The sequence below is a fragment of the Ipomoea triloba genome, chromosome 1 (genome assembly GCF_003576645.1).
Source record: "Ipomoea triloba cultivar NCNSP0323 chromosome 1, ASM357664v1".
In the NCBI taxonomy this organism is placed as follows: Eukaryota; Viridiplantae; Streptophyta; class Magnoliopsida; order Solanales; family Convolvulaceae; genus Ipomoea; species Ipomoea triloba.
In genome coordinates, this window is record NC_044916.1 from 31,480,305 (window position 1) to 31,501,886 (window position 21,582).

Consider the following 21,582-nt stretch of genomic DNA (forward strand, 5'->3'; position numbering starts at 1 on the left):
GGAACGGAAAGTGAGTATTACCAAAACTTAGACCCGCAATTTTTATGTTCCATCGGAATTTCATTATATTAATTTTTTATAATAATATAATAAGCATGCATTTGTTTGTCCTTAGTACATGACTATATGTTGAGTGGAAATAGAAATTTAATATAGTAAAATTACTCAAAACAACCCTACTCCAAATCTTCTATTTTTGAGTATCGACTAATATACCAAATCTAGCAAAAATGGCCAAATCTAATCATAGGATGTGTGGCCAACCACCATTTTCTGGTCATGAAGATGGAGTTTCATTGATGCGGTTTTACGTTCAGCCGTAAAAACAAAATGCTGATAAATGGAAAACACACACAAGAGTCCTCTGGAGTCTTTACCCGCAATCAAGTGATGGACGACTTGCAGACCGGGCAGGACGATCGTCTTTGCAGCCATGGGTCGATGCACTGCAGGAACCGAAGAACATTTAGAATGAATGTCTGGGAGCCTGTAAAATTTTCGTTATAAATCATAAAAAGGGTGAAGGGTTCCTACATCTTTGTGAAACTTGTGTAAGCAAGGGAGATGGCGGATGGTGTCCCCCATTGTTGGATTTTCGAGACATATAGAGCACGCTTCTTCGAGATTCTCATTCTGCATGGAACATAACTAGCGAAATTTAAAATCCAATAACAAATAACCCCCTGCATCATAATACCATATATCTATTGCTCAGATCCCAGCAAAGAATCTCAGCTAAGAAGGTTAATAAAGTCAGATATCTGAAGATTCCAAGTCACCTGAACCGTTGACTCTGGCAAACCATTAATTTGATGCATTGATGCCCCGGCATGCTGGTGATTGTTCTCATCAAGTGCCAACAACATCTCATAGTCGTTTCTAAATCAAGAAAAGAAAATAAATAACTACACCCGAGGGATGAGCTCTCATTTCACGATATTAAATGGCTATGGAAGATATCTTACTCATTGAAGTCACGCTGAGTTTGAAGGAAGTCTCCATATACTCCCATATTACTAAAAGCTTCAAGTGTTTCCAATACTTCCATTCTCTGAATAAAATGGAACAAAATTCAATAGTACATCTATCAATTAGCAAAACAAGTTTTGAAAAAAAAATAAAATAAAATACTGAAATGAAAATGAGCAAATATAACATCGTTATTATCCAGCATCTAAGGCTAGGAGAAGAGGATAGTAGGGATCTTATACTCCCATTAAAAGTCACACGCTTTGAACTCCTTTCTTAATAGTCATGCCAAGTGATTTTAACGTTCAATGTGGCCAGAGATCTTAGTTTTTAAGATAACTTTCTCTTAGTTTACAATATGACTTTGCCATTCAGATTCCTGTTCACTCTTTTCATTTTCTTTCTTCAAAAAGGGTTTTAGTTTAACATTCCTCATACCTACCCTCACTTATTATTGTCAGTTGAGCTTCTTAATGCTATCAGATATTGCAAACGCCATATAGGTAAAAAGAAAATTATAAATGCATATAACAAGCAAAATCAGCTGGTCAATCAACAAAGGAAATTTAATCTTTAAGTATTTATATTAATTCCTCAACATATTCCAAACAAAAATATAGTCTAAAATGATAATTGCATAATACCGTCTCAACATCCATGTTAGATGGAAATATAGAATTTCTCCCAGTAGATGACAAGAGTCTACGAGGTTGTCTAGGAAAACGGCTCCTCCATCTTGCTAATCTATTAGAGTTAGAAGCTCGAGGAGCTCTTCGAGAAACATTAACAGAAGACTGATATTGGGAATGCCTTGTATTTGCAAATGATCTGCTTCTCTACAAATAAAAAGAACAAGGAAAATAGATTTATAGGTTAAGGCAAAAGTTTGAGGAAGCAATAATTGTACACATGTATGTAAATGCCTTTCAATAAACAAATGAATAAAGAACAAATACGCTATTTCCATGGGCATGGCTGCTCCAATCACTTTAATAGTTTAATTATAGATACTTCAAAGATAGTGCTTTTATCACTTACAGTTTTTGTGCATAAAAGCATTAGCATGATATCTTTGCATCTTAAGATCCAAAAATCCAACATTAGTCCCTTTTTTCAATTTTGTCATGCCATAACTTTACTTTCTAAAACAAAACAAGTTTAGGTTCAGTTAACCTTAGGGGTTGTAGTAGAAAAGCTGTTGAATGAGTTTCAAGTCTTCATATCTAAGTCATTTTAAACTTTCATGATTGGGACGTTGGATATGAATATATGGAAAGTGCAACAAAATCAAACTCAGCCTTACATGATGTGTGTCCCCAGAGAAAGCAAGGTGAAAATCCTCTTGTTGCAAAACCCTGGATACATGCTCATCAACCTATTTTAAAATGTTAAATGGATCAGATCCAATTCCAAATACAGATAGTGCATAGCAAAAAGAGAGGGGGACTTCAAGAATACACATCAGAGGGGATGGGGGAGGATTTGACCAGTTAAGCCAAAGGCCATTGCCTACATGCACCTGATGTATAGACAAAAGGAAAAGAGGGAAAAGAGAAACCACCTCATTATCAACTCCAAAAACAGGCGTCTCATTGAATAATTGCTCTTGGAGCTCCAGTGCCAGTGCTTCATCTGCTTCTACCTGTCTAGCTCTAGCATCTTCATCACTCCTACAGCATGCTACTCCTTTAGAACCATCATTTGTTGCTTGAGGGGAATCATCAATATGAATGATTGATTCTAGGTTATCACTTCTGCTACAGTTTTGGTTAGTATTTTCTCTTGAATTATTATTGGGATCCCTATATGAGTCCCTAAATATGATATCTGTATCATTGAAAGCTGAAGTGGAACATTTAGCATTATTAATTGAGGTAGATCCCTGCTTTTGCCTTTTACCAAGTGGGGTTACCACGGGATGATGCACATGAATATGGCTTATTTGTTGCCCAAGGGGTCTGGCCACTTGACTGGAATTCCTTGCAGAAGGATATCTATTAGAAGATAAGTCCTCACAATTGGGATAGTGATCATGGCTCTGAGCATTAGTTCCATTTTCTCTTCTCAGCAGTTTGTGCTGGTCGTGCTTAGTTTCCGAGCATGCATTAATATCATTCCCCAATGATAAATGGGGGTCCTCATCAGACAAGGATATCTGATAACAATTTCGTGTACTTCTCCATCCACCTGATTCTTCAATGCTTCTGAATGCATCTTGATTGGCACCAGCGATTTCACTCACTTCTTCATCAACATTTATTACATTTCTGCAAGTACAACAGAGAAATCTCACGATAAGAACATTGATCTTGAAAATTTTTAGTTTCTCGAACGTAGTACAGAAGTGGGTTGAAGACACAAATAGAGGTCATGTAACCTATTTTGAATTATAAATGATGACATGAGTGCTAATCATATACTCCGTATAAAACTAGCATCAGGTTATCAGTGAAAGATGAAAAAGGAACAGCAAGTTACACTCAAGTGTACGTGTAAATTTAATTGGTGAATGAGAATGAGTCTCGCAGCAACTAATTCCATCTAAATTCACCTGGGGTTTTAATGGTTATATCATATTTTACCCCTTGTTTCATGACTAAAATCAACTGTAACTTTCTCTGTCCTGGTCAGCCATAACTTGTTAGCATGCCACAGATGAAAAAGGAAGTGATGATAGGATCCACATGCCTTAACTGACTATGACATTATGTACCTGAAAGATGTGTGTCCATTTTTCCCATTCAGTCCTGTTGTGGTAAAAGGATGGACCATTATCCCTTTTCCCTTCATTGTGTTTGAAGCATGTCCTTCAGACACTAAATCTTTAACATTAATTTGACTCTCTGAATTGCTAGATGATGACACAGAACTGCAATAATTTTGTTTAACCGTAAGAGGATCATTATGGTCCCTTCCAACTGGTTTCTTGGCCTTTGCTATGTTATGTGGAGATATGCATCCATTTCGCACCAATCTCTTTTGTCTAGTTACCCTAGGTAAGGTAATAAGAGATGCACATGCATCCTTATTGTCATTGTGCTGTGTATCATGAACAAATTCCTTTCTTACTCCATTAATCATATTGAAACCAACTTTGTACCCATCATCAAATTGTTCTTTGTCAACTTCGATTGTTTCTGAAGAACTTTTCATACTTCGTAAGTTAGAGAATCCATTACTTGATACCTCTCTTTTGCTAAAACCTTCGCCTTGACTACTTCCTGATAGTACTTGAGCAGGCATACTTTTTTCCATCAGATGTAAACTATCTTTGCAAGAATATCCAGGATTTGAATCTGTGCTGTCTTTCTTTATAAGTTGAAGACAACCAGAGTCTTTTCCCTCAGAATTGGAGAAACTCGTATCCTTCCTTGCAAACAAATTATCAATTCTTGAAGAAGAAGACGGATGATGTGTGCCAGAGGTGGATGAGTTTGCATGACACTCGGAATTGTTAGAAGCCTGCCTTCTTGGACGATGAATAAACAATCTTCTGATTCCAGGGCCATTGTTTAACTGAGTTTTTTGCTGTTCAGTAGAAACATTGCCGTGTCCTGAAAGACTAGGCAGGGATGCATCAATCTCCTTGTGCACTCCACTACTGTTCTCTGCATTCTTTGCAGGTAACCTGGTAGGGGTGTCTGGAACAACCAATACACAGTCAATGTCCATTTGATCCATTAGCTGCATTAGAACAAGGAACCAATTAGTAGAGGATTGAACTTATCAAAGGAAAAAAAGAGAGATCAAACCTCACTGACTATAAACTAGATTGATACCTACGATGCCACCTTATTCCTTAAAGTGCAGATATACATAGAAATAGAAACACTTGAAAGTATGGGTTACATCAATCAAGACAGATATATCACAAGGTTGGTCGGGCTATTGACCTGATAACCACAAGGTTACAAGTTTGACTCCTAGTAGGAGCGGCCTATTGGCCTTCTCGGTTTGAGCCAGTCACCTATGGCCAACCTAGATTGGTTTATCTCCTTTAACAGGAACATTTTTCCAAGTTCATACAACACACAGTGTTATCTGGTTTTCAACCTAAGAAATTGCTGAGAAGATACTACAGGGAACTGAGGATGAAATGTTTAATTCTACTGGTGTATGCATAAGGCTCAAACAGAAAACAAACATAGGAGTCCCTTAAGTGAGATTCCTATTTTCAGATGTGTAAAGCCTAAGAAACCTGGATGTGATTTGTTTCCCTTCCTAAGAAAACAAACATAGGAGTCCCTTCCTTTGTTTCCTTCTCTCTAACATTTGTTGCTCTTCACCTCCAAATAGTCTACTTTAGGTGCTGTCCTAAAAGATTCTGTCTCACCATAGGTGCATAAATGTCTTACAACCATCATGAAGGGGCAAAGAACTCATAGTCTACACAAAAAGATAACTAAAGGCCATGACATCAAACTCATTTGCACATATAATTCAAAGCTCAAATAAGTCAACAAAAAAATTAAAAATTCATGCTGTCCAATAACCCAATTCAAGGTTTGCAATTGAATACAAAGAAAATTAATACACATATATATCAGGTAATGGAACTCTATTTTATAAATGTGAATAAACAAAAAAACAAAACAAAACAATGGCTAAAAAAGTGCTAAACAAAACCTTTGCCCAAAGTAATCAAACCCCCCAAAAAAATGGAGTGTGAAAATATCAGGACTGATTGAACCTTCAAAAAGCAGCTCTGAACAGATGACCTAAAAAACATATAAAATGAACTACTAACAATAGCTACCATCCTCAATTCGTGAATCTTCTTGTAGAGCCTTATCATAATAGCTACTAATTTTCACTGCCATAACAATCCCTAGCGTGAAAATTCAGAATCCAACGAAAATATAACCAGAAAATTAATTACTCCGTATTTTTTTAAAGAATTTTCGCGAATAAAAATCAAACCTTTTGCTTGAAAAAGGAGAGCAGGTAAAATCGGAAATGTACACACAACACATAGACAATTGTAAAAAGAAGAAGATGAAAGATGAGACCTTTGGTGAGTTTTTTTCTGGATTCCTAGACAGTCATACTGAGTAGAAGTACTACGAGAAAGCAAGCACCGTATTCAAAGAAGGAACTGGGGAAATTTATAGAGTTCGTTCCGACTTCCAACAATAAAAGCATTTATTTATTTGTTTATTTTTTCCATAAATTACAATTTCTAACTTTAAAACATTTTTTTATTCTTAATTTAAAATACCCAAAATACTTGCACTTTTTTAAAATATCATCCAACTTCACCCAAAAGTGAAAAGTATTTCAAAGTAAAAATAATTAAAAATAAATAGAAAATAAAAATTGATAATAAAAAATAAAAATATAATTATATACAATTATAATGAGAAGAAATAATTAAATCAACCAATTAAATAGATACTCACTTTGCACCAACAAAGACTTCATGTTTGGACCAAAATACTAAAACATATAGTCATGTACAAATTGTCTACACTATCGTGACCAAATTAGGTAGATGCGGAGTGGACCAACTGACCAAATATTACAATTAAAAGACTAATATACTCCGTAATAATCATGATGTTCAATATAACATTTTTCAAGCTCTGTTTTCATTATTATGATATGATAATAATATCTACCAAAAGATGTTATGATCAGTTAATACATTTAGGGGGTGTTTGGTTATTGGCTTATAAGCCAAATTTTAGCTTATTTGACCAAGTTTAGCTTTTTGACCAACCAATAAGCTATTTTGAAGTGTTTGGTAAATGGCTTATTGGCCTTGGCTTATTGGGCCAATAAGCTGAAAATTGAAAAGCTAATGAATGTAGTTTTTTGTATCAGCTGGTTGGGAAATATGGGTATATTGACTATTTTATCCTTTAAAATCAATGAGATTTACTTTTAAATGGGTGGTGTGTTTGTTATTTTATAATAATAATAATAATAATAATACCCTTAAATGTCATTTTACATTCAGTCAGCTACTAGTAAACAGCTAATTTACCAAACAGTTTTTTATAACCAGCTAATACAACCAGCTGGTCAAACCAGTTAACGCAATCAGCCATCAGCTACTAGCTAAACCAACCAGCTATCAGCCGTTTGCCAAACACCCCCTTAGAGAATGTTGGGTACTTTTTCATCAATTAAATTTATGAAATGATGTTTTAAAAAATGTATTTAATGAGAATAACTTTGTAAGAAAAATTAATTAATATGTTTAATATTATTCTAAAAATATAAGAATTAAATTACATAGAAAATTATCAACTATCGACATCTTGATTACCATTCAAAATGGACAATCTTAGGTTAAAATGCGGTGCTTAAAAAATTAATTAAAATATTTGATTCATTTAAACTTTTCTACGAAGTTAAAAAAAAAAAAAAAGCATCATACCTCTAATTAAATTCCGAAATTAAATTCTAATTAACCTGAACTTTCCTAAATAAAAAATTACACCAAACATGAAAATAACTTTCTCACCTTTTAAATTCCTCAGAAAATTAAAAGAAGAAAAATTCTTGAAACAACAGCTAAAAGAAGAAGAAAGAGTATTGTCTTTGGCATATATATAAAATAATTGCGACAGTGATTGTGTTTATTACCCTTGAAAAAAAAAAACAAAAAGGAAGCATTACATAACATCAAAATCAAAGATGAAACAAGATTCAGGTTCTGCAATTCCAGAACAAGCCATTACATCAATTGCACAAGATGTTCATAACCCTCTATGGACCGCAGACGCCTAAATAAGCCGCACAAATGCCTCGCTCAAATCCTCTAGCGACTCGGGGGTTCATTGGTAGGTTTACTACGCAACACACCAAATATAAACCGCGCCTCTACTCATCAGTCACGCATCCTCTTGATGCAGATTGCACGTTTTTTATGTACTGAAATTTAAGAAGCCGATGAAGAAATGGCGTTACAATAGTTATAGAAAAAATAACAATAAACAATAGCCATAGATCTTCATTTTGAGGCATAGTTTAAGTACCTTGTAAAGAACCCCTTTGTCTGCCTTGTAGGGAGGGGGGCTCCAATTCTTTCGTCGCTCTTCCAATTCTTCATCTGTTAAATGGACGTCCATCCTCTTTTTCTGAATGTCTACGGTAATTATGTCTCCATTTTGAACAAGACCAATTGGACCACCTTCCTGCAAATTTTTGGATTTCACATTCTTAGTAACTCATCACGGTGTTCTTAAGAATCCATACTTCTTCGGGATTACTTCTAGCATATAATTTAAGTACTTAAATGCAGCCAAACCCCCACTTCAAAACTCTTACCGACGTCATGAAAAGTTCACATTGATATATGGGTTCATCGTACATTGTAAAAGAATGACACTAGCTCGTGAATCTAGGAAACTGCACTATAATATTCAAGACAAAAAGATGAACAGGAATGGCCTAGAATAGCTTTTCTAATTAGACGGGAACCATGAACATTAAGTGAAATCAATTGTGCAACAAGTGGACAGAAATCAACCAACATAAGACATTAGAAACGAGAATATTACAATGGCAAAGAATTAATTTTTCAAATTGATTCATAAAGTAACATACCTGTGCCTCAGGACATATGTGTCCAACAACATATCCATGGGAACCTCCAGAAAATCTTCCATCAGTAAGCAATGCAACATCCTGCAATTTTATATACGGTATTAATGAAGAAAAGCAGGAAAACGAGTATCACAAATTTTCACCAATGCAACTTTAGCTAAGAGGTGAGAGGAAGAATTGACCGAGCAAAATAGATAACGTGCTTGTTTGGCCCAATTTGAATTTCTTGAAAAAGATATTTTCTTGAACAGTCCCAACTTTGGAACTTCTTGAAAAAAGAGGCTTTTTACCCTCATCCAGCCTTAAAAGCCAATTTTATCTTGTGTTTAGCCCAACTGACTAGGCCAAAAAAGTACATCACAGTCGATGAAAACACTTGTTCAAACCCACCCGTGACCCGCCCCAACACACAAACACACACACACAAAAGCAAACACACACCAAGAGATATAATTGATGTATATTCATCATAATGAGAATACGAACGAGAAATCAATGAAAAAATAGTAAACCATCAAAGCTCAGCCTAAGCAGATCATACCTTTCCAAGACCGGCTCCCATTATTGCACTGGTTGGTGTCAGCATCTCAGGCATGCCTGGTCCCCCCTTAGGACCCTCCCCTCTAATGACTACTACTTTCCCCTGCAATAAAAATGACGTGAAACAAAAGTCAAATGCCCGTAAAACCTAAATCCATGCACAAATAAAAAATAAACCAATTTCTATGCACCAAGTGTCCAATTAGAGCTGTATATTAAACTCAAACAAGGAAAGAGGAGAACTAAAACTTAATATTATTCTTGACAGAAAATCTCAAATGTTGCTCAAACAGAAACAGTTTTAGTCCTCTAATGGGTGTGCCTCACAACCAAATACATGGAGATCCTTGTTTTTTCCACTGTATGGCAAAAATGTGGCAAGCTCAAAGAATCCAAGTCATAAGATTTGCCTGCTTAGGGAACCAAAAAAATCCCAGAATTATTTTCCCCTAATTTAGTGATGTAACCCTGAATTACTTATAGACTCCTAACAATAGTAGCTCCATGAAGATGAATTGACCAAACTGACCAGCACTCAGTAACAAGAGTTCCAACACGGTAACACTTTTTGCAAAGTGGCAATAAACTGGATAGTCCATCCAACATTCCAACTGAACAAAAAATACATGAATCTCTCACCTTAAAACTCATTGGATCTTCTGAGATAGCTGTAATCATGGACTCTTCTCCTTCAAAAACAAGAGCAGGACCTAGAGGACAAATTTTTACAATAATTAACTAAAGCCCAAAAAAAAAACCTTCAAACTGATGAAAGTAAGAAAACAAGATTCTACATGTGCACACAAGAAACATTTAAATATTACATAAAAAATACTCACCTGAGAAAAACAGTCCTTCCTTTCCAGTTATTTTTGCAACAGAGCCCTCCGGTGCGAGATTGCCATACAATATTTGAATGTGACCAGTTTCTTTGATGGGGTTAGACAAAGGTCTTATAATTTGCTAGAGAAAAGATACACAAGAAAGAAATGTGTCACATCCTCAAATCTCAAGTAGCAGCAAACCCAAAGAAGTAACAAGTTACATCATTGAAGCACATTAAGATTGGATGGGGCCTACCTGACCTTCTGCCAAAGAAGGGAATAGCTTTGCATTTTCACCTAGGGTCTTTCCCGTGACTACAAATTAAAGAACTGATCAGAATAAGCATCTTAGATGGTACACAACCAAATATTATGACTTTTGACAATAAAAGTCAAGAACCTATTACCAGTAATGCAATCCCCATCTAACAACCCAAGCTCCAATAGGTAGCGAATGACAGCAGGTGTGCCTCCAATCTATGAAACAGTGTTTCATCAATTCAGCAAAGTAAATGGCAGTGAACTAATACAATTCAAATTTCAAAGTGATAAGATAATCGTGCAAATATTAATGCATATACCTTGTGCACATCCTCCATGACGAATTTTCCACTAGGTTTCAAATCTGCTAGGAAAGGAACCTCATCACTAACCTTTTGGAAATCATCAAGATGTAGTTGCAACCCAACAGACCTGCCAAGGTTCTAACAATGAGTTTCCTATCTATCAGTGAAAAATAACCATAATTATCTTTACTCACCTTGCAATAGCAATTAAATGTAGAACAGCATTAGTTGATCCACCTAGTGCCATGACCATTACCATAGCATTTCGCAGTGATTTTGGAGTAATGATGTCACGGGGTTTCAAGTCCATCTTTAGTAAATCCAAAAGATACTTGCCAGCAAGGCGGCACTCATCCAACTTCAGAGGATCTTCAGCTGGTGTTGAAGAGCTTTTGAAAACCACACAGAGGGAAGGGGGAGGAAGAAGGGGTTCAAATGTTAGCAATGACTCAGATAAGGCAACAGTTTTGCTGATCATATTATTGTCTATGTTTCAGGAGTGCTTACACTATACTTGGTTAAACCTGGAAGGTGAGAAGAAGAATGATAAACTGGTGAAGGTATGCAGTTTTCTGTGAACCTAGTTCTTAACACCAATAAACAATAGGCTGAAAAATGGAGGAAAACGAGGCAATTTGAGACTGTTTTAAGGATGCAATTTGTAAAGCAAAATGGTCAGTGGGTTGAGAGAGATTTGTAAAAAAAAAATGGAGACGGTTCTGAGAAAATCAGCATCAAACATGTAACTTAACTAAATAAATATTGGACAGCATTGTCAAACTGATAAGATTAGGCCATTAGGGTTTGCTGATCAAGGTGGAAGAAGTACATAGTGCAACTTGGTTAATATACTGGCCAAGGATTAATGTGGGCCTCATGGCACTAAGTTATATCTAATTAATGATGTTACATGGAGCAATCTCACTAATGAACTATCCAAACTCCACATCTTTTCCACATAATTGAGCTTTTTGAAATATATCACTATGCAAGCAGACATAATCACTTCTTTTGTACCTATAAGGAAGTGACATCCCCATTGTCTCAATAGCAGATGCCATAGTATTTGCTGTATACATTCCACCACAGGCCCCTGCTCCAGGGCATGAAGTGCGAATTACATTCATCCTCTGTTCATCACTAACAGAACCACTTACATACTCTCCATAAACCTATAATGAAGGATCAGAAGACTACTTCATTAACAATGCTATGGCAAAACAGAAGGAGGAGGGGAAGGGGGGGGGGGGGTTGGGGGCATTGCACAAGTAGCCCTGCATGTTTGCACCTGGAAGGCAGAGACTATGTCAAATGTGTGTCCTTGAAAATGGCCAGGCTGCATGGAACAAATATTAAGGTTTAGCAATAAATAAAATAATAAACTTAGCAACAAGTAATATGATTTGATAGACAGCTTGTTAGATGCATCTTATACAAAGACACATTTGAACTTAAGGAGAATGATAATTTCTACATGTACTAGAGATCCCCCAAAATCTTATGTCAAATATAAGATATGTCATAATGCACACTAATTGAAATTGACTTGATGAGTGGATGCAACTTTGGATATATGGGACCCCAAGGTTCGTTTTGCACTAAAAAATATATATTACTTTCTTAACTACATTCATCGATTCATGGGATGAATTCATGGTTACAGGGGAGGAGTTCTGTCCATGAAGGGTTATTCTTCCACTTTTCTCCAATTCATTTTTTTAATAAAAATAATTTGGGGGATACGAAAATGGGTTTTTACTTGACAAACTTTTCTGTGGATAAAAGTAAAACTGGCTAAAGATATTGAAGGAAACTGCTGCTTCATCAGCCACGATAATATAATACGGAGTAGCTTTCACCAGCAGGATTTTAGAAAATGTACAAAATGAATCTCTTTTCAAGTAGAAAAAAAAGGTGCCTATAAGGTAAAAGATCATTCAAGAGAAGTGGCTATCTGACCTTGATAGTTCCACCATAAACCATGATGCTTGGCCTGTTCAGCCGCCCCATTGCCATAATTGTACCTGGCATCTGCAACAGCAATAACAATAAATTACAAAATTACAAAGACGATATACGCTGCATTACTAAAGAAAAGAGGACATTAAGACTAAGAAATTATTTATTATTATGAGAAAATAAATAAAGAATTAAAAAACAAAAAAAAAATATTAAGGAAGCATGAGTTTTCTTGTGAGTTGACTTTGAGCAATAACATGGATCCATTCAAGACGATAGTGCTGTTAGGGATCACAGCTTTTATGGGGTTTTTAAAATTTATTATTATTTTGAAATTATAATATAGAGATACACAAACTACCCATCTCACAATCCCCAAATATACACATAGATAATAGAACAATGCACATACAAACTAACACTGATTAAAGTGAAATTGTAACTCTTCAGTTTTGTGGTGCATTATGTTAATTATTCCAGTTTATGGTACCATAGAACAGAGAAAATGAGAAAAAGACCATCATACATTTTCTGCAATAAATTATTGTTGTTGAAAAAAAGCTGAACAAATTTTCTTTATTGAGCTAAATAATTTGAAAAGATACATATTTATGTCCTTAGAGTAAAAGGATTTGCGCTTAAAACCTCTGCTTTTTATTTGGTGCAACACATTTACACAAATTGCAAGAAAATAATGAGTATTTCTTTGGCACAGTTGCTTCATATATTTTCTTCAAAGCATATATCTTTTAACTTCTTTTCAGTTTATTGAGTCAGTAATTTTCTTGTACTACCTTAAATGGGCAAAACATCTCAATTTTTTTATGAACTAATCATGAATATCTCCTAATTAGCAAAACATTGTGCTTACAAGGTCAAGATTCCAAACTTAAAAAAGGAAATCCCTTTTGAAAAACTGATTAGTCAATCATGTCTCTGTCAAAAGAGAGGCATATCTATTATCTTCTGCCTCTCAAACATATAAAAGTTCTTAACCATGGGCCATAATTAATAAAAAGAAAAACCAAGCAAAAGTCCACATTTATGACATACCACAAAATTTATGAAAGACAACAAAAACAAATGAGAAAACCTTAAAAAGTCTCACATTTTTGTCACAGCCGGGGATAGATATGTTCCCATCGTACCACTGAGCAGACATGACAGTCTCAATACTATCAGCAATCAAGTCCCTTGACTGAAGGCTATAGCACATCCCTCTGGTCCCCATGGAAATGGCGTCACTGACCCCAATAGTATTGAACCTGAACCCAACCATGCCGGCCTCTCCGACGCCCTCCTTCACGGCCTCGGCGAGCTTGAGCAAGTGCATATTGCAGGTGTTCCCTTCGTACCACACGGATGAAATGCCGACCTGGGGTTTATGCATATCATCATCCGAGAGGCCCACCCCATAGAGCACGGCCTGCGAGGCGCCCTGGGACTTGGGCTCCGTGATGCGCGAGCTGTACTTGTTCAGCTTCTCGGCGCCGGAGGCAGTCTGGGGCGGCGGAGGAACCGTTTCCGGCGCGGCGACGGCCTGGATGGTGAAAATGGGCGGCTTTCTTTGCCCCGGCCTACATGGAGAGAAACGGGTCTTAAAGATTGGTGTAGAAGAGTTGTGGGTAGGCAAAGGTGTGAGGGTACGCGAGGATATTAAGTTGGCTTGCATTGCGACGGCGGTCGGCGACGATAAGCCCTCAGGGAAGACAGAAATGCTTCAGTATTGAAGTGGTAGTGGCGTTGGCACACGACTCTCTGGGTTTTCAAGGGTTTCCAAATAGTGTCAAAATAGGATAATTACAAATTAGTAATAATAGCCCTTTAAAAAAATATATAGTAATGTTTTCAAAAAAATATATATATAGTAATAATAGCATTCTTTTTTATTATTATTTACAATATAGTAATAACTGTCAAATACCTTGTGGTCTAGTGGTACCCGGTTGCACTCTCCACATGTGAGGGGACCTCTATGGAGTTAATATTGGAATACTACATTGTAATATAGTTAATAGTACACCCATTAATACTCTTATTTATAATGTTGAGTGTTTTATAAAGTTATTATATTTGAATTTTGATGTCTTACCATTTATACACCCTTAAATATAATACATGATTTTGTAAAGTATATGACATTATAAATTTTTTATTAAGTTTTATTATATGTATTTGTTATAAAGAATAAATAAGATTTAACATTTAACACGAAATAAAACAAACTTTATGTTTTTCGTGTTATTTTTTTTTAATCTTAAATTACAAGAGTTATGAATTAAATATCTATTAGACTCTATTTACAGTTAATTTTTGAAAGGTGTTATTGCATTAATATAGTTTGAATATGAATGTTTATAAATTGGAACATGAATATCGTTTACCAAATCTTTAGAATAATTGTCGTTATTTTCTATGGTGTAAAGAAATGCATAAAAATATACTCCGCAGTACAAAACACTATTGCACGACCCTACACTCAAATTTCACGTGTATCACCAGTTTATTTGCACATAGAAAATTATATAAATTATTTCAGAAAAAAAAAAAACAAAAGAAAATTATATAAATAGAGAATGCTATAGCAGGCCCTAGGCCCATGTATGGAACGGAATTGTACATTTGGGTCGAATAAAATGGGCCGCTGCCTATTTTAATAGACACAATGGGCTCTCGAAGCCCGGTTTTATTATACATTGGACAAGATATCCATTTGACAATTGCCATCAACATCTTTGGTTCACAAAATCCATCAGGCCTTATACTTTTGTCTTGACAAATTTAAAATGAGCAACGCTATTAGAGTTGTTATGCCATTGACCCGGGTCCACTTTGCAAGGTAGACATCGGTCCATATTTATAATTTTAAAAATCTATATTCACAATTTTAAAACTTTATATTCATAATTTTAGAACCCTATATTCAGTAGTATAACATAATTTTTGAATATATATAACAAAATTGTGAATATAAAATTCAAAAATTGTGAATATTGAGTAATGTAATTTTTTTTATATTAAGATATAAAATTGTGAAAATAGAGTTCTAAAATTATGAACATGAACCCGGATCTACCTTGCAAGGTGGACCCGGGTCCCTAGCATAATTTGCGCACTATTATCTTAAATTAATATCTTAATATACACCGGCTCCTAAGTAAAGTTGTTACATTAATTTTATTTTTTTGGTATTTGATAATCAAATTTTGATTACAAATTGATTCTTTCCAAATTCATGAATAGCCCATGAATATAAGTAAATTTTTTATTGTTATATCAAGAAATGGACACTTACAACATATTTAGTTCATACAAATAAGTCAAGAATAAAATCACATTCTCGTGAACATACTTATTAAGTACATTGTTTGTTTTTGTTTGATATTCTCGTTTCAAGAGGACTAATCATTTCTACGGGTCCCATGTATGCATAATAATAATATGTAATACAATATATATGAATTTATTCATTTAGCGAACCAAACAATATAATAGAAATCCTATTCTATTCTTTGTATATTGCATTCCATATGTAATAACATTTCTATTCCCCCAAAATCAATTATGTAAATCGAACATGCATGTTGTTAATTAAGGGTAAATTCAATAGGCTAAAGACTTTGTTACTCTTGAATTCCTACCTAACATGAATATGTTTACTTTTGGTATATGGTAATGAACTCATAGTCAGACAATCAAAAATCTAAAAAAATAATTTTAGAATACTAGTATGAAAACTTTTATAAAGGGAATAAGACTGAAATCGGGGAGTTGTCCCAATAAATGAATGACAATGTTAGATGACCCTACATCTGATGATGCAATAACTTTAATATTGAGGTGTCTATATATATGTTGTGAGCGTAAATGTAAAGAGTAGACAAATACTCCGTAACATTTTCCATGATTGAAGGTTAGATGATTTGAGTTGATTTTGATTATAATTAAATCAGATATAAAGCGTGAAGAAGTGGGTGATATATAAAAGGTAAATATATACTATATATAGTGTTGTATCAGCAGGGAGGAAAAGATCGAAACAATTGGTTTGGATCTTAACTCCAATTATTAGGCAACAGCAAGGCATGCAGGATTGGGGATGGGATCATGCATTAAATTAAAGTAACTTAAAAGGAGGAGCAAAATAAAGGCCAGCGGGCACTGTTGTTTTCATGGGCAGGCAATTTGCCAAGTATAGTAGATGGGTTGGTAACTCTAAGGGATGGCTCTCACTTCAACTCTCCACTTAAAGTCACTTCCTCAAGCTCTTCCAATGCCGTGGAGAACTAATGGCCGTGTGCCTTACCTAACTCTCTCTCTCTAAACCTACCACCATTATATTGCGTCAGCCTCAGCTCCCACCTTGCCGGGAAACTACTTCACATCACCATTTAATTAATTATACCCATTCGTGTTTCAATTCGAGTTCGACTCTTTATGGAACAAATCTATTAGTTTAATTTTCTTAGTTTGAACCCGCAAAATATGGACAACCTATACTGGTTTACTTTTTTGGTACTTTGCCAGTTAGAGTACCGTAAATTTACACGGTGCACAGTTCTTCTCATAAAAAAAAATGAAATTGGATGTGAAATTTCTAAGCGTTCACAATAATTCTCTACACAATTAGTTGGTTTAGTTTTCCTAACTAGGGTAGTATGGGGTATCCCTATAAATGCCATAAAAAAATTTTCTACTACATGGAGAAAGTACTAAAGCACAAAGACAGTTGCCTCCATTGAGGCACTGAGACACCAGGTGCCACTAGACCAATATTTTATTTATTTATTTATGCATATATTGTAAAAACATACAGAGTATATAAAAATCAAAATTGTTTACATTATTATTAAATAAAATATAAATTCTCTCTCTTTTTTTTTTCTCTATACTTTCAAATAAAATGATTAAAATTTACTATCTTAAGGAATTGTAAAATATAATTTAAACTACAAATTTTAACTATTTTTATTTATCAATATTTTAATATTAAATAAAGACTAAACTTCTTTTCAATTTAGCTCTAAGGCATAGCGCATACCATCTCTCTTCCATGTGCCTATATCATATTCTCCATTCTTGATTGTTTGTATGTTACTCCGTAATTCTTTTGTTTAATTAGAAGAGGTTAAGTTGTACTTGTACCTAATAAAACTATGCAGTGCATGTACATTCAATTTTTTGTCACTGTCAGTGTTTGTTACATAAATATAAAATTCAAACATCATATTTTTATTTAAAATTGTCATACGGATGGAGAAGTTCAAAACTCAAAGTCATACACAAATAAAAGTAAACGGTGATGGAACCAGTTTGGTTGACGTCAGTGATCATGCACTCTCATTTCTGATTTCTTAAAAGAAGTTAGGAGTTCAAAACCTCATGGAAAAATTAATATGACCAGCACTTTGCTACTTAATTGAGCCAGCCCGATGTGAATGATAATTAGGTTAAGTATGATATAAATTTAAAAATGCCTCATATAATTAAGGTTTACTCAAGACACCTCGTGGTCTAACTAAGAAAAATGTAAGAGTGCATGTATGGTGCGGCGTTGGTTATTAGTCATAGTTGCAGGAAATGCATGCAGGGATTCCTTGTTATACATCTTCACACGTAAAACCCTTTGGATCTTTCTTCACCACCACAAAATTCATCTACCACTTAGTTAACAGTCTTTATTAACCGTTGAAAATCGATCGGAACATTAATTCACAAGACTTTAATGTTTAGATACATGACCGTCCATCAACAAGCTAAACAGCACAACATTTCTCTCAAAAGGTTGAATCTCCAATTCCAAAAACCCGACAGAACATTCCGGAGGATGTTAATTATGGTGACTCAATGACTCAACAGACAGAGTCAAATACAGGTGCGCACAAGAAATCTACCTATTTTGAACATAATCTCACACTGTTGTTGTCAAGATTTGAATCTTGGTCTCTTATCTCAAATACTGTCTACTAAATCAGTGAGCTAAACTCGTGCCAACTTTAACTCTGGTTATACTGTGGCCACAATTTCTTTTGTACTAAGCACGTACTATAGTAAAATTGTGGATGAAATCAGTTCGAGTTAAACCATTGAATCATTTTAATTTGACATTTTAACATTAATTTATTGAATCAAACTTTATGGGCATGCCATGGTTCAAACCTAGATTGATCACCCAGTAGTAAGGATAGCAGATGTCCTACGTTAAAATTAAAAAAAAAAAAAAACTAATTTCGTTGTTTTATTGTTGACTATTGGGACAACCAATCAGGCAATCCCTTCAATTCGTCACTCTGAAGTTTTGATAGGCCCATAGAAATATGAATAATTAATCATGAGAGTTATTGTATAATTAAAATTAGATGAACTTTATAACAAGAATTATTATATTAATTAATATATAGAATTAGTAGAACATTATATCAGAATTAGTTAAAATTAAAGAATACAATATTATAAATAATAATTTCACGTATTGTGAAGAACAATTACAATAATAATTAATACAAGTCTTTCTTTGAGAGACCCTATCTTTCTGTTCTAATTTATTTGTATACACAACAAACCACCCAAACAACATTTACACAAGATTCCAAAATTATAGTTACTAAAATTTTCTTAACCACATCATGCATGAATATATTGTGGCTGCCAGATTCATTAGGTGTCAGAAGCCGCCATTAAAAATTGCTGATTGCGTTCAAAAATGAGATGTCTTAGCTTGTCAAAATTCACGGCTGTAGCAAACTCGTATATTTCAATTAATTTGTGGTTTCATGGCAAAATAAACCGCACTATATTCAATATATGAACCACACTTTTTTTTATAAATTTCAATTTTCAATTTACATGAGAAACTGGAACAATGGATTATACCATAATATTATTGGGAAATGACTAATGAGGTAATTGGGAAATCAGAAATGTAATTAGAAAATTAGGTAAGAAAAGGATTATTGTAGCGTGGGAAATTTGGCAGATGAGAGTAAATAACCAAAGTAAGAGTGGAAGTCACGTGCCGCCCAGCTCCCTGTCCTTTGGATTTACGGGTATAAATACCACTTAGCTTCTGCACATTCTACGCATTCTGAGTCTCTCTGATCTTCAAACAATTAAGTAATTACATTATATTTTGTTCTCTGGTCGGCCCGTGGCATCATATCCCTGCAAGCTAGAAAATGGTGACCGTCGAAGAGGTACGGAAGGCGCAACGTGCCCAGGGTCCGGCCACCATCATGGCTATAGGAACCTCCACTCCCCCCAATTGCGTTGATCAGAGCACCTATCCAGATTATTATTTTCGTATCACCAATAGCGACCACATGGTTGAACTTAAAGAAAAATTCAAACGCATGTGTACGTAAATTTATATGTTTTTTTCCCCTTTCATAGCTTCTCCATCTCTTCTTCTCTTTATTAGAACATGTCACTTTTCTTGTTATGAATGTGTATATATAAATTTACTCCCTCTGTCCCATTTTACTTGTCCCACGGGTCAAACCAACTCTTTTTTCATTGCTTATTTTCTTTAGTAATTATTTTTAAATTTAATTTTTTGTGTTTAATAGTATTTTTAACGTAGTTTCTAAATATATAAAATTTATATATTAATGCTAAACTTAATATTATGAAAAATTCGATTAATAATAACTTCAGTCAAGTCTCGTTAAACGAACTTGACAACCAAAATGAGACGGAGGTAGTATATTTTTTTTCTAGTCAATTAGGATAATGATACAATCTAAAAGAAACAACTGATGAGAGCAATCTCACCTAAATTGGTTAACTTAATAACCACAAGATTACAAATTTAGTTCCAATGGGAGCTGCCTATTGTCAGGGGGACAACCTAGATTGGTTACTTCCTTGTGGTCCTTTGCTGCTAGGATTACAGAGTAGGGTTTATCCTTGAGTTGTAATGGCTGATATTTATAGTTTTATACCAAATTGGGTAATGTTTACTATATACATGCAGGTGAAAAATCAATGATCAGTAAGCGGTACATGCACTTAACCGAGGAAATCTTGAAAGAAAATCCCAACATTTGTGCATACATGGCACCTTCCTTGGATGCCAGGCAAGATATAGTGGTTGTGGAAGTCCCAAAGCTCGGGAAAGAAGCAGCCCAGAAGGCTATCAAGGAATGGGGGCAGCCCAAGTCAAAGATCACCCATTTGGTGTTTTGTACCACGAGCGGTGTAGATATGCCGGGCGCGGATTACCAGCTCACAAAGCTTCTCGGGCTCCAACCATCCGTGAAGAGGTTCATGATGTACCAACAAGGCTGCTTCGCCGGCGGCACGGTTCTCCGGCTAGCCAAGGATCTAGCGGAGAACAATAAAGGCGCCCGCGTGTTAGTGGTTTGCTCGGAGATCACGGCGGTTACGTTCCGTGGCCCTAGTGATGCCCACTTGGATAGCCTTGTGGGCCAGGCCCTTTTTGGGGACGGGGCGGCGGCTCTGATCATTGGTTCTGATCCAGTGGCTGAGATTGAAAGGCCGTTATTCCAGCTCGTTTCCGCCGCCCAAACTATCCTCCCGGATAGCGGCGGCGCGATTGACGGGCACCTCCGGGAAGTGGGGCTAACTTTCCATTTACTCAAAGACGTTCCGGGGCTCATATCAAAGCACATTGAGAAAAGCCTGAACGAGGCGTTTGAGCCTCTGGGTATTCGTGATTGGAACTCCTTATTCTGGATAGCTCATCCCGGTGGCCCGGCTATTCTCGACCAAGTGGAAGCGAAGCTAGAGCTTAAGCCGGAGAAACTTCGTGCGACGAGGCATGTGTTGAGCGAGTATGGGAACATGTCTAGTGCGTGCGTGTTGTTTATTTTGGATGAAATGAGGAAGGCTTCCTCAAAGGAAGGGCTTAACACCACAGGTGAAGGGCTTGAGTGGGGAGTGCTGTTTGGATTTGGGCCTGGCTTGACCGTTGAAACCGTTGTTCTTCATAGTGTTTCGGCTTAATTAATATGTTGTATTGTGTGTTTTGAATTGGGTGCTGGAATTCAGTTTGTAATTGTTTCCATGGCACGTGGATTGTGTTTTATTATGTCTAAAACATGTGTAATAATACTAAATAATGTATTATGTATACCTGCAGCCCCATTATTATTACACTGTACTTTTTACCATACTGATAAAAAATGTTATTAATTAATTATATCCCAAAA

General features: G+C 35.4%; 3 protein-coding genes across 5 annotated transcripts; 1 reads left to right on the top strand and 2 right to left on the bottom strand.

The window, feature by feature from the left end:
- Positions 1–39: 39 nt before the first annotated feature.
- LOC116026642 lies at positions 40–6,110 on the bottom strand. Of its 3 annotated transcripts, XM_031267978.1 has the most exons (10): positions 5,979–6,018; positions 5,256–5,355; positions 3,683–4,653; positions 2,531–3,236; positions 2,273–2,344; positions 1,614–1,805; positions 966–1,051; positions 780–879; positions 535–633; positions 40–446 (listed from the first exon to the last, which is right to left on the bottom strand). In XM_031267978.1, the coding sequence occupies exons 2-10, from the start codon at positions 5,331–5,333 to the stop codon at positions 384–386; spliced, it is 2,367 nt and encodes a 788-aa protein (XP_031123838.1). In that variant the 5' UTR covers positions 5,334–5,355; positions 5,979–6,018; the 3' UTR covers positions 40–383. The 3 variants fall into 3 exon arrangements, with proteins under 3 accessions (XP_031123838.1, XP_031123856.1, XP_031123847.1); XM_031267996.1 differs by lacking the exon at positions 5,256–5,355 and having other exon boundaries at positions 5,979–6,110; XM_031267987.1 differs by lacking the exon at positions 5,979–6,018 and having other exon boundaries at positions 5,168–5,559.
- A 1,384-nt stretch (positions 6,111–7,494) lies between these two features.
- LOC116031778 (dihydroxy-acid dehydratase, chloroplastic) lies at positions 7,495–14,192 on the bottom strand. Its single transcript, XM_031274088.1, has 14 exons — positions 13,521–14,192; positions 12,413–12,484; positions 11,742–11,789; positions 11,471–11,625; positions 10,648–10,842; positions 10,469–10,580; positions 10,295–10,364; positions 10,144–10,202; positions 9,903–10,026; positions 9,703–9,773; positions 9,065–9,166; positions 8,524–8,604; positions 7,953–8,111; positions 7,495–7,848 (listed from the first exon to the last, which is right to left on the bottom strand). Exons 1-14 carry the CDS (start codon positions 14,082–14,084, stop codon positions 7,798–7,800), a joined length of 1,863 nt encoding a protein of 620 aa, XP_031129948.1. The 5' UTR covers positions 14,085–14,192; the 3' UTR covers positions 7,495–7,797.
- Positions 14,193–19,500: 5,308 nt separating this feature from the next.
- LOC116018898 (chalcone synthase E) lies at positions 19,501–21,582 on the top strand. The gene is made up of 2 exons (XM_031258929.1): positions 19,501–19,765; positions 20,385–21,582. Exons 1-2 carry the CDS (start codon positions 19,588–19,590, stop codon positions 21,374–21,376), a joined length of 1,170 nt encoding a protein of 389 aa, XP_031114789.1. The 5' UTR covers positions 19,501–19,587; the 3' UTR covers positions 21,377–21,582.